This window comes from Atractosteus spatula, chromosome 8 (genome assembly GCF_055471065.1).
Source record: "Atractosteus spatula isolate fAtrSpa1 chromosome 8, fAtrSpa1.hap1, whole genome shotgun sequence".
NCBI classification, from domain to species: domain Eukaryota; kingdom Metazoa; phylum Chordata; class Actinopteri; order Semionotiformes; family Lepisosteidae; genus Atractosteus; species Atractosteus spatula.
The window spans coordinates 6,521,822-6,534,785 of record NC_142713.1 but is presented as its reverse complement, the minus strand read 5'-3'; the positions used below and the strand labels follow the sequence as shown (position 1 = coordinate 6,534,785).

General features: G+C 43.6%; 1 protein-coding gene across 2 annotated transcripts in view; it reads left to right on the top strand.

Moving 5' to 3' along the window:
- The first annotated feature begins 7,117 nt into the window (after positions 1-7,117).
- Positions 7,118-12,964, top strand: part of trim24 (tripartite motif containing 24) — a 46,635-nt gene continuing 40,788 nt past the window's right edge. The window contains exon 1 of one of the 2 annotated variants that reach the window (XM_088923758.1): positions 7,118-7,953. In XM_088923758.1, coding sequence (XP_088779884.1) covers positions 7,668-7,953 — 286 coding nt within the window. In that variant the 5' untranslated portion in view covers positions 7,118-7,667. The remainder of the gene's footprint in view (positions 7,954-12,964) is intronic. The other variant, XM_088923759.1, reaches the window with a different exon arrangement.

The following is a 12,964-nucleotide window of genomic DNA, read 5'->3' as shown; positions in this document are numbered from 1 at the left end:
TTGTGCAGACCTGTTTTGCATTTTTGGGGTGTGTGGTCCTGAATGTCATCTGAGAAAGGGGAGGTCTAAAAGAATAAGCTTCAGATTACTCTACTGTTTCAAATGATGATTCATTACTTGCATAATCCTTTGTGTTTCAACAGAGAAACATCTATATCTATATCTAAACTAGCAAGCACTATTGGAACTATAAACAAAGGCTACAGACCCTAAATTTCAAGAGAAACACCACTGACTATAAGGATGGTATGTTTCACCCAATAGTATGAAAAACACTCAGACATCTTAAGCATTCACTTACAATTGCGATTTGACATTTTGGATGATTAACAACACAGTGAAAATTTGTTTTGTCTCGGTGTTAAAAGATTGGGATTAAAAAGTGGTATTCATTTGGTAAAATGTATCAGCAGTGTGTTCCTTCTGCAAACAGGATGTGTATGAGCTGTAATAGAAAGAGCTTATGAAAAGTCAATTGTTTTGTTTTGCAGACAGAAATTAATCTGAGATGATAATTTCCAGAACACAACATTATACTATTTATTGTACCTGAATCGACTATGAAGCAATTTATACTTGCTTAACAACAACTTCCCATCCAGCCTAGAATTCAAGTGAAAAACATGGTACAACTCACAACTGGCAACCCACTGAGGCTTAATAGGTGTGAGCCTGGTCACTACCTGGATGGGACACCTGCGGGGAAAAACTAAGGTTGCTGCTGGAAGAGGTGTTAGTGGGGCCAGTAGGGGGTGCTCACCCTGTGGTCCATGTGGGTCCTAATGCCCCAGTATAGTGACAGGGACACTATGCTGTAAACAGGTGCCGTCCTTTGGATGAGACGTAAAACCGGGGTCCTGACTCTCTGTGGTCATTAAAAATCCCAGGGTGTTTCTCAAAAAGATTAGGGGTATAACCCTGGCGTCATGGCCAAATTTCCCATTGGCCCTTACCAATCATGGCCTCCTAATAATCCCCATCTATGAATTGGCTTCATTACTCTGCTCTCCTCCCCACTGATAGCTGATGTGTGGTGAGCTTTCTGGCGCACTATAGCTGCCATCGCATCACATTGGTGGTGGTGGAGGGGAGTCCCCATTACCTGTAAAGCGCTTTGAGTGGAGTGTCCAGAAAAGAGCTACATAAGTGTAAGCAATCATTATTAATTATTAATTATGGTATAGTGTCAAGGCCTTGTGAAGTTGGTGGAAGCTAAAAAGGACATGGTAAGAGTTTAATTGTTGATGTTAAAATTCAAATTTAAGTATCAAATGCCTCTATAGTACCTAGAATCCAGATAAAAGGGAACTGCAAGGCTATTTTTATATTTTGGGGATAGAAAGATTCAGTATTGATGAGTGCATTTCAAGCCATAATAAAAGTAAAATCTACACAGTAACTTGTAAAACCTCCAATTTACATCACAAAATAGATTTAATTTCCAGGTATGCTTAGCGCCATATTCTGAAATTCGGAACAGGGCAACTAAAGTTCTAGTGAGATGAAGCAGCCCTATTAGATTGTAAACAAGCAGACTTGTGAATATATCTTTTTTAATCCAATAGAAATTGCTTTTGACTTCATGACGGTTTTGCTGACAAATACTACTACTCGTTAACTCTGCATGCAGATCACATTGAAACATCTCTGCAGTGAAATGTCTGCTGCACAACTTATTTGCTCATCCATCACAGTACATTGGTCATTACAGTGACTAGTGAGCAGGAAGGGCTGCATCACCTTCCAGTTCTTAGAAACTTGAATGCAAGTTTGCGACAATTTGGCGACTTGCAGTACTTTAACAAAGTTCCTGATTTTCCATTTAATTCGAAGTTTGTAAAATTTTTCTGTAACGTCAATGAATTTTTTGTTGCTGAGATTTACTCACCTGTCTTCAGTAAAAAAGGGCCTGTTGCTCTGTGGTCATTAAAAATCCCAGGGCATTTCTCGAAAAGAGTAAGAGTGTTAACGATGATGTCTTGGCTAAATTTCCCCCTGGCCTCTATCAGTCATGGCCTCTGTGAGTAACCTCTCCAATGAGATGGTAAATGCAATGAGTTTAATACAGCAAATTCACAAAGCTCATTCTAATTTCCATATTAGGATTTGTTTTTCTCTCTACAAAACATCTTTGTAATTGACCACGTTCTTCTTAAGAAGCAATTTTACCATGTATATAGACAAAAGGAAGTAAGTAAACAGAAGGTGTTGTTATGAAGCATCTTTCAGGACCCTGTGCAGACGACACAATCCGGAAGGCAGTGAACACACACAGGGAAGAGATGAGGAACAAGGCTGGTAGATGAACAGGGGGGGGGCGTGGTCCAGGATGAACAGTCCAAAAGGGAATCCTAAGGGAAATCCGTGGTGAGGCAAATGTCCAAATGATCAGTCCAAGATGAACAAGACAAAGTTAAATGCCGGAGCGGAATCCGACAAGGGGTCATAGACAGACAAGACAAAGTTAAAAACCGGAGTGGGATCTGGCGAAGGGTCTTGGGGAAGAAAGGGGGGAATGGAACCAGGAGCTCCAGGTCCCGGGCTCGGCTGGTTCAGGACACCTAGGAGGCGAATGACCCCCGAGCCGCGGACCTAGGGCGACTCGGTGATAGGCGACCCTCCGGGCATCCGTGTTCCAATGCAGATCCCGGAACAGAGTGAGCGTCTGGTTTTTGTAGGGAGGTAGGAACAGGGAGCAGGTGTACAAAATCAACTAAAAAGTGAATGAGCCGGAGTGCCCTTAAGGTGGAGGGACCACAATCGTGACAGGTGTGAAATGAGCTGCGGTTGAAGCATTAATATCAAAAAGTCAAATAATATGCTTGAATTATCCTTTTATACTGTTGCTAAGCAAAAAGGAATATGAGCGAAAGCAAATAGTCACTATATTATATACTTAATGAAAGATAAATGCTAAAAAGATAAAATCTTCCTCAGCTCCTAATAAACCGAATCTCTGAACTGGCTTCATCACTCTGTTCTCCTCGCCATTGCCTGTAAAGTGCTTTGAGTGGAGTGTCCAGAAAAGCAACTACAGTATATCCTTGATTTAACTGACTAATTGGGTGGAGGGGGTGTCCGATATTGCCAAATGTCCGTTAAATGTCCGTAAAATAGCGTCTATATGAAACCTTTATCCGTTAAATAACAAATTATATATTTTGAAGCACAACGCCACCCATATTTACGTGAAAAACAAATTCTGCTACATGTATTACATATCATTTATTCGGACATAATAATAAATAATAGTTAATTACCCACCGTCTTTTAACAAGAAAAAAAAACTGAATATTATGTAGCCTACTCAGAAGAGGAATCACCTTGCTCCTCTTCCATGTTTCACGTCAGTCCTGGCAAGAGATTAACACCATTTGCTGAGGAGGTGCTATGTTGAGGTGACACAGGATTTGGTCAGCTAATTGGGTTGAAGAAAGCATCCAATTTCAATTGTGTTTTGGAAGTTTACTGCTTAATAATCTCTCTGAAAGCTCTGGAAGTGAGAGTAATACAGCTGAACTTCAGGATCAGATGATGAGTCCATAAACGTGATCAAGTCGTCGAGATGAGATCTTAAATCAGACAGCTTGATTTTACAAATTTGAGGTCCCTCTTCCTCCTCATCATCATCGCTTTCTTTGTCCGTCATAATAACCGGAAAATGAACCGAAGAATTTTGTCTGTTAAATCTGAAATCGGATTTAAATCCATTAAACTGAGGATTTACTGTATTTTCCAAGCAAATTATCTGTTTAGCTATTGTATGGTAGAGAATAACTAAATGCATAAATGCAAGCCTGTCCATCAGGTTTCAAACAAGGTAGTCAAACATGTTTCTTGTTTTGTTGATTAAATGGAATGGAAACCAAAGAAACAAAACTTGCTGGGTCGCAGGTTTGTGTGAAGAATTTAAAATATCGTTTGTCATGGGGTGGAGTGGTGGCACTGTGGCTAAGGATCTGTGCCTGTGGCTGGAAGGCTGCCAGTTCATATCCCGCAGCCAGCAGAGAAATCCCACTCCGTTGGGCCCCTAAGCAAGGCCCTTCACCCCAACTGCTCCAAGGGTGCTGTACAATGGCTGACCCTGCACTCTGAACCCCAGCTTCTCTCCCTCTCTCTGCCTTATGGAGAGCAAGCTGGGGTATGCAAAAAGACAAATTCCTCATGCAAGAAATTATATGTATATGGCCAATAAAGTGATCTTATCTTATAATCAATTGTTATCCCTCACACTCTTCCCTGTTTATACCCTCTCACTCCACTCGGTCCCCGCTCACTATTGAGAATAACCCTTGGCTTTCTCTTGTGTGCGTAAACTACTCTCGACCTGATTTCTGTCTACCCGACCTTGTTTTTCCTCCTGCTTCGACTTCGCCTCGCCCCTCGTTTTGGATCTGGATACTCTCGACCTGACTCTTGTGATACCCGACCTTGCTCTTCTACCTCGATGTCACGAACCGCCCTCCCGCGTGCACCTCTCGGCATCACCTGCGCCCTAGTTAGCAATTTGCACTGCCCCCGCCCTTTTCCCCATTTCAACCCGCACACTCCTCTCAGTCCTCGCTCACTGTTGAGATCGACTTAGCCTTTCTCTTGTGCGCGTACTTTTTGAACTGATCTCTGGATACCGACCCTGGTTTTCCTTCGGCAACGTCTTCGTCTCTGTCTCGCGGCTCTCGATACCTTTCTGACCTGACTACCTAGCCTGCCTACCCGACCTCGCATTCCGTCTTTCGCCCTTTGGATTTCTGGACATCTATTTCTCTCAGCACCGCATAGGGTCCGATCACCTCTTCCACAAGTCCCTAGTGACTATCGTGACACTCGACTACGACTTTTGCCTTTTGGGATTTGGAGGCCAAACACTAGCTGCCTACAGTCTCAGCGCCGCACAGGGTCCAACCAGGTGCTCCCAATCATGACAGCGGGCAAACAAGTCCAAAACAGCCCAAATAGGAAAACCAGGACACAGTCCAATATCCAAAACTGGGAGGTCCATCCAAGACGACGACAAGAGCAAAAACAGGGAACGGGGACATGGAACCAGGAACGTGGAAGCTAAAAGAAGATGAACGAGGCCAGGTGCTCCGAGCCCCGGCCTCAGCTGGTCGGAAGCCAGTGCCCTGAAGCCTGGGGCATGGGGTGACTTGATGCTCCGGGTGTCCATCTTCCAATGCAGAGAGAGCCCTGAGCTTTGGGGGGGGGCATGGGGCTTAAATAATAAAGGGGAACAAGGGACAGGTGAACGTAATAATGAAACAAATAGAAAAGAGTTGGAGCGCCCTCTAGAGGACGGGTGGCGATCGTGACAAAATAACAATCTAAACGGTGCCCTGCAGGTTTATTCATACCCCAGGGAAAGCAAAAAAAACCCAACAATGTTGCTGTCCCACAGTTCCCTGGCCTGCTATATAAGGTCACATTATAAAATACTGGCATTGAACAAATCTAGGACTACTGGCTGAAGTTCAGAACTGAAGAGCAAATAATCGTGTTTAGATCGAGGTTGAAGTTAAGGTACAGTTTTAAACACCAAACCCCGAAAAATGGAATTAAGAGGTGGCAAGTACATCTCCAATTTATGCAGTTTCTGTAGGTCAAGGACACCTACTTGCACCACCCCAATAAATAACTTTAACATTATTTTAAACAGGTAAACAGTGATTTGAGAATGTTCTATTTTCTCAGCTCTCAGTATGCTCTCCATTACTAAAATGAATGTTTTCTCCCTTGAATTCTTAGTTCTATGATTCCTATTCAACCTCCTTTAAGGTACTGAGATAGACTACGTACTCTAATTTCACAATCCTTTGGAAATGAAGCAATCATGCATTATTTATTCTAATCTGCAGTGCAGCTTTGCTAAACTTCACTTTTTTATTCCTTCTCTTTTGTTTCCCACGCTTCTTCCCCACTGCTTTCATTTGCTCTTTTTCAATTTCAGTTTTAGAACCTTACTGGAAAGCAATCAATGTTAAGTCAATTTCTTAAACTTAACACTAGCGGGGGAAAAAAAACACTTTATGCGGACACAGGGATGGGACAAAACCGAAAGAATGTCCCGAAGTCGTCTGGGAGCTGGCTCAAGGTTCTAAACAAGGCATATGTGTGCATCTCTCTTCTCTTATGTTCAATACCGAGGGAAGTTATGGCTCTTGCATATTTGGTATTTAAATCCTTAAAATAGACAAGTAAGGACTCAAGCGTCCCCTTCTGAATTACAGAATTACACTTGTTGGAGAGTCCTGCAGCTCTTAGTCTTCACCCTTTAATGCAGTTAAAGATTATTATTATGAATAATAATTGCTTAGATTTATATAGAGTTTTTCTGGACACTCCACTCAAAGTGCTTTACAGGTAATGGGGTTTCCCCTCCACCTCCACCACCACCAATGTGCAGCATCCACCTGGATGATGCAACGGCAGCCATAGTGCGCCAGAACGCTCACCACACACCAGCTCTCAGTGGGGAGGAGAGCAGAGTAATGAAGCCAGTTCATAGATGGGGATAATTAGGAGGCCCTGATTGGTAAAGGCCAATGGGAAACTTGGCCAGGACACCTACTTTTTTGTGTGATTTGTGTGAGATCAGAATAGAAACCTCATTTGTATAGGAAGTGATCTTTTCCGGAGCAGTGGCACTGTGGCTAATGATCTGTGGCTGTGGCTGGAAGGTTGCTGGTTCAAATCCCATGGCTGGCAGAGGAATCCTACTCCTTTGGGCCCCTAAGCAAGGCCCTTAACCCCTGCTGCTCCAGGGGCGCTGTATAAATGGCTGACTGTGCTCTGAACCCCAGCTTCTCTCCCTGCCTGTGTGTCTCATGGAGAGCAAGCTGGGGTATGTGAAAAGACAAATTCCTAATGCAAGAAATTGTATAGGGCTAATAAAGTGATCTTATTAATACATTTATAATAAATCTTATTATCGCCGTCCTACTTGGCCAGCTTTTACAGTTAGGTTGCTTAAATTGCTAATACAGTACAGGCTTTATTTTTTCCTCTTCAACTCCCAAACCGGGCTTCGAAGAGCCCCCACTAAGAATACAAAACCCCGCAGTCACTCGGGGAGAGAAAGTAGCGCTTGCTCTGCCTCTGAAGGTTTCTGTTTGTCTCCTCCTACCCAGGGCTGCTGCGGCTCTGCGCTGCGGGGTTGCGCGGGGCAACCTGGGAAATGTGTATGTGCTGCGCGGATCTGTCTGCGAGGGCCTTGTGGATGCCTATCGACTGCATAGGGCAAAAGGCAGGCGTCAGCTACATTTGTAGCCCCTGTATGCCGCTGCTGGCACTTACACGGGTTTCTTTCATGCCTGACTTCAACACGGATTTCGCTACGGTAATGTTTCCGTAACGCATGTGCTGTACGGGGTATATCCATTGCACAGTGACTGTCAATAAAGAGAACGGTCTGGAAAGAACTGGAATCGGAAGTAATTGGGGATTCAGCACTTTTCAGCTCCGTACAGTACTTTGAATAAGCACACGCCGTTCTTTAGGGTTTTTTTATTATTATAATAAGCATGGTTACGAGGAACCATCCAGTGTTACGTTTGTAAGGTATCTTGGCGTGACCGATGTGAAGTCAGGTGATGACTGCCACCTGAAAAAAACAACAACACACCACAACTGGAATTCATTCTGTCGATCAACAAACAGTCCGTGGAAAAAATATGGATGAGAGCTCGGAAAAAAACAACGGTGACAAAGACGTCGTGCTGATTGCAGAAAACGAAGCAGAAAGCATGCAGATTGAAGAGGAGAGTCCCAAGCTGCGAAGCTCCCTGAATTTGCTGGACACCTGTGCCGTATGCACCTCAAATTTCCAGAGCAGAGAACCCCGACTCCTGCCCTGCCTTCACTCTTTCTGCAAAAAGTGCTTGCCTCAGCCGTCCAGGCATTTGGCGGTAGCCGAGAAGAAAGACTCCTCTCTGCCGGGTGACCATGCATCGAGATCCAGTAAGTATGCCCTTTTCTAAAAAAATCAAATAAGAGCTTCCTTGTTTGGCTCAGAAACGGGTGCACAACAAAATGTACAGAGCGGCTCTGTGAACCTGGGCAGCTAATTTGCAGAAATTAACTCGAGATGGGAAAGAAAAAGGTTGCATATGCGGCTAGTTGCAAAATCACTGAGCCACCGCACCGTGCATTAAATCAAATCAAAATCAAATCAAAGTTTATTTATCAAATGCACAACAATACGGCGTGCAGCAGTAGTTGCTGGTAATGAAATGTCTTTTTCTGCGAGCTCACATTAACTAGTGGATCCCGTTTATATCTACATTACCTTGTAGACCTAGTCTTTCGTTACTTAATATATTAAGATAGATACTTTATTGATCCCGTGAGGGAAACTGCAGTGCAACAGCAGCTTAACACAGACAACACAGCAACAGTGTAACGAATGATACAATAATAATAATAATACAATCAGTACAGTGAGAAGTACTGTACTGATTGTACAGCACTTAAGTTAAGTGCTGGATCACTTGAGGTTTGCTTTCAGTTACACAAACTTTAGAGAGGACGTTAGGATCAATAGGAATCAGATATATGAAATACAATTACTGGCATCTTTATTTCATTGCAGTGTGCTTTTATTGTGCACTGCCCTACTCAGTGCTGATGCTCTCTGTTTAATTTATAATGCAGTGAAAGTTGCTTACTCTCCACTTTCAGATGAATGAAAGTGTTTTGGGGGGCAAAAAAAGTAATTATCTTTAGAAGCAAGAAGAAACACTGTGACTGATGGGCCAAATGTGTATTTTTTTTCTCCCGCTGTCAAATTGTGACTCCTCCACCACCAGCCCCCTTGTCCCAGACAATGAATGTGGTTGAGAGGAACTTGAGGCTGTTTTCAGAACTGTGCTCTCGCTGTGTCTGGCTTCTGAGCAAAAACTGCAAGGACTCGGCAAAAACAAAAAAGGTGAACAAAACTAAACTTCACAGTCGAAAGCAAAACAATTTGGTTGTTGAGATTTGACTAAATTAGAAACTTGAATAAACTCTTGCCTGTTGTGTAATCCCACAGTGTTTAGGACTACCTAATGTGCTGGAGGCGAGCTCCTGGTGGTGGCCTTTGTGTACTTGCATTTTGTAGATGAGAGCAGTAAACCTGATTTGTCTGACTGGTGGGCACACGAGCAGAGTCTGCTTGATTTAGGTCTGTTAAAATGCATTTTCAGGGTGGCATGCTGGCACAGAGGTTGGCGTTGCTGCCTCCCAGCACTCGGGACCCGGGGTTTAATTCCGGACTGGGGTGCCTTCTGTGTGGAGTTTGCATGTTTTCTCCACGTTTGTGTCGGTTTTCTCCCACAGTCTAAAGGCATACCAGTAGGTTAATTGGCTTCAGGGAAAGCTGGCTCTAGAGCGAGGGTGCATGTTTGTGACTGTGTGTGCTCTGCAATGGACTGGCGTCCCATCCAGGGTGTACCCTGCCTTTTGTGCCTGTTGTTGGCCAAGGATCTGAGGATGAAGTGGTTTAGGAAATGGAGGGGTGGAATGACTTTTCAAGGATTGTCAGACTGTGATCTTAATTAATTTGCAGCTTGATTTCCCATCCCATGTTCAGTGGGAATAAGGTTAGGCTACAAAACTGGCAAGCAGAATTTCCTTTCAGTCTTTACAACGAGCACAGAGACAGCAGAGCAACATCTACAGTACCTTCAAAAGAAGATTTAAGTGGGGAGCTACATCAGCATGTGTAGGCTGCAAAGGAACAGGTGAAGGTTTATTCCAGGCTGAAAGGAAAAGAGACAGATTACCTTTAATGAGTGTCTTCTGGAAAAGTTTAAAATATCTGGAATCAAGACCACGTAGTGCAAAATTACCAGCAACAATAAGTTGCATTTTAAAAAGCTTGGGGAGTGGTGGCACTGTGGCTAAGGATCTACACCTGTGGCTGGAATGTTGCTGGTTCAAATCCCCTGGCTGGCAGATGAATCCTATTCTGTTGGGCCCCTGAGCAAGGCCCTTAACCCCAGCTGCTCACAAGGTGCTGTATAAATGGCTGACCCTGCACTCTGACCCCAAGCTTCTCTCTCCCTGTCTGTGTCTCTCATGGAGAGCAAGTTGGGGTATGCGAAAAGACAAATTCCTAATGAAAGAAATTGTACATAGCTAATAAAGTGATCTCTTATCTAAAAAGCTGCTTGTAAGCTACCCATCTCTGCCACTGTTCTGTGCTGATTGCTGCGTGTGATCTGCATCAAGCAAGCTTAATGCAATCCAGTTTACCTGCACTGATATAATTCAGTTCTCTGCTGTGCTGTGAGCAAAATCCTCAACAAACATTAGTTCTTTAAGTTGTGAACCTCCCCAGGTAGTGCTAATTAATATGTGTAAAGATCAAGCGCAGGGAATGACATGGTTTTGTTTTTTTCTGAGTAACAGGTGCTCTGAGTGCTGTCAGTGGGATTATTCCAACTGCCAGTGCCATTCCCGTTTAAAAGCATCTTGAAGAAAATGAATCAGATGTCTAACGCTACAAAAAATGGCCGTGGGTTGGCAACGTGACATGCAGTTAAGATGGCTGCATGCAAAACCGAGCCTGTTCAAAACCACGGAGCCTCCTTCCTGGGGTTGTAAGAACAACAGAAAAGGTGATAAAACGCAGAGGAGGCCCTTTGGCCCATAGTGAGCCTGCGTGATAGTGAGTTTATTGAGTCAAGGATCTTATCCAGCTGTTTCGTGGAGGGTATCAGCCCCAACCACATCGCTGGGCAGCTTGTACCACCCTCATATCTCACAGTGTTTTTAGGTGAAGGGGTGCCTCCCGATCTCAGTTTTAAATGCATTTCAAGTAACTAACTCTGGTGTCCTCAGATTCATGTTTCACTGTTGAAATAAATGCAGTTTCATGTTTTGTTCTTGGGTAGCAAATTAAATTATTCAGGTGGGTAGCTGCGTCAGCATGTGTAGGCTGCAAAGGAACAAGTCATAGGTTTATTCCATGCTGAAAAAAAGAAGGAAGTTTTCTTTCTTCTGTTTTTCAGCATTAATTAAATTATTGCCTACTCTGTAATTTGGTAATTCCTACACACCTTTGTCTGACTTGATTGTCCTGCCTTAAATATTAACTCCAGCCAGGTTTCTCTCCAGCCGTTTTAATGCTGTCAGCCTTCCTGCCTGCAATTAGCACCTTTTCTGCCTTTCCTGTGACAATCTGACTTGCATGCTGCTGAATGAGGATTTCCTGAAGGGTGGGATTTGGTAATACAGGTACCAGCCTTTTAAAATGCACATGGTGATTAGGCTCAAATATTTTTTGCAAATACTGATGAAAGGTACTTTAGAACACCCCTTTGCTTTTCGAGAAACGCCCTGGGATTTTTAATGACCACAGAGAGTCAGGACCTTGATTTCAAGTCTCATCCGAAGGACGGCGCCTATTTACAATATAGTTTAAAAAGGGCATTTTTCTTGAAAAGAGTAGGGGTTTTACCCTGGTGCCCTGACCAAATTTCCTGTAGGCCTTTACTAATCACAGCCTCCTAATAATCCCCATTTGTGAGTTGACTTCATCACTCTGCTCTCCTCCCCACTGAGGATTGGTGTGTGGGGGAGTAGACTGGTGCATCATCCAGGTGGGGCTGCACACTGGTGGTGGTGGAGGGTTACAGGGTTACCTGTAAAGCACTTGGAGTGGAGTTTCCAGAAGAGCGCTATCTAAGGAATTATTAATTATTAGTGTCTCCGTCACTATACTGGGACATTAGGACCCACACAGACTTCGGGGTGAGTGCCCCTACTGGCCCTACTAACACCTCTTCCAGCAGCAACCTTAGTTTTTCCCAGGAGGTCTCCCATCCAGGTACTGACCAGGCTCACACCTGCCGAGCTTCAGTGGGGCTGATACAGCTGCTGGCTTCTTACCTTTTATGTCTTTTGTTCTCGTATGCCTTAATTATCTGCTGCTTTCCCTGCCTCCCTCCCACCCGAAGAAGGCTCCAAAATGTTGTGTCTTTTTTCATTACCTTTGAGCAAGGGATGAACTTTGACCTGTTCCTTTGCAGCCTACGCCTGCTGGCGCAGCTCCCAACTCGGATTTCTTCAGGCAGTGTTGTCTGCGTGCTTGTTTTAGCAGTCCAGTGGCTTCGTGCCATTGCCGAGAGGCGAGATGCTGGAGCGATCGGTGTTCCCTGAGCTCCCTGCTTACGGTGCTTTGGAGAAGGAAGCTGAAGCATCCAGTTTTCTAAACGTGATGAGTGAGAAGTTGTACTGCGCTGTCAAAGTAGCTGCTGAATGTCTGGAGCGAAGGGGAGAGTCAGTGTTCTGACTGGTGATGTTGCAAATAGTGCTGTGCTCTGCTGTAAAGGTTAATTGCAATTTTGGCAAAGTGCAAAGGCTGCACATTCAAACCTGCTAGATATTTTTTTTTCAATTGGACCACAGGTGTAGAGAGTGTTATTGTAATGCAGATTGTTTCCACAATTTAAAAAAAAAAAAAGATTTCAAGACTTGTTCAAATGTCATCAATTTCTGAGGCTCTTTGCTTTTTTTTTTATCAACATTAGCCTTCCTTGGTTTGGATGTGCATTGCTGTGGTGCCTCGGAATTTTCTTGCCTTGCACATCCTGACCACAATTTACAGTTTCAGGCATGTGGAGCAATGTCTGATCTCTCCACCGCCAGGAGTAGACAATACAGGTGAAGAGAAACAGGCAGGAGCATGCTAAAAGTTATGTTAGGATTAGTGTGATTGATAGCATAAGGAAGAGAAGAAACAATTTTACAGTTCTGGGAAGATGGCAAGCAAACATCTAATGCTGATTGCTTTGTCTTGTGTCATGAGCATTTCGTTTGTTTTGTCAGGCAAAGATCTAATCAAGGTAAAGTATAAATTCATTCACCATTATTATGCCAAAAAGTGTTTTTCAAAACAGTACTTATTCTGAAGGCCCTCAGTTTACACCTGAAATAAATCAGTTACAAAAACAACAGGTTTTTGAAATTGATCTAGTTTAATCTG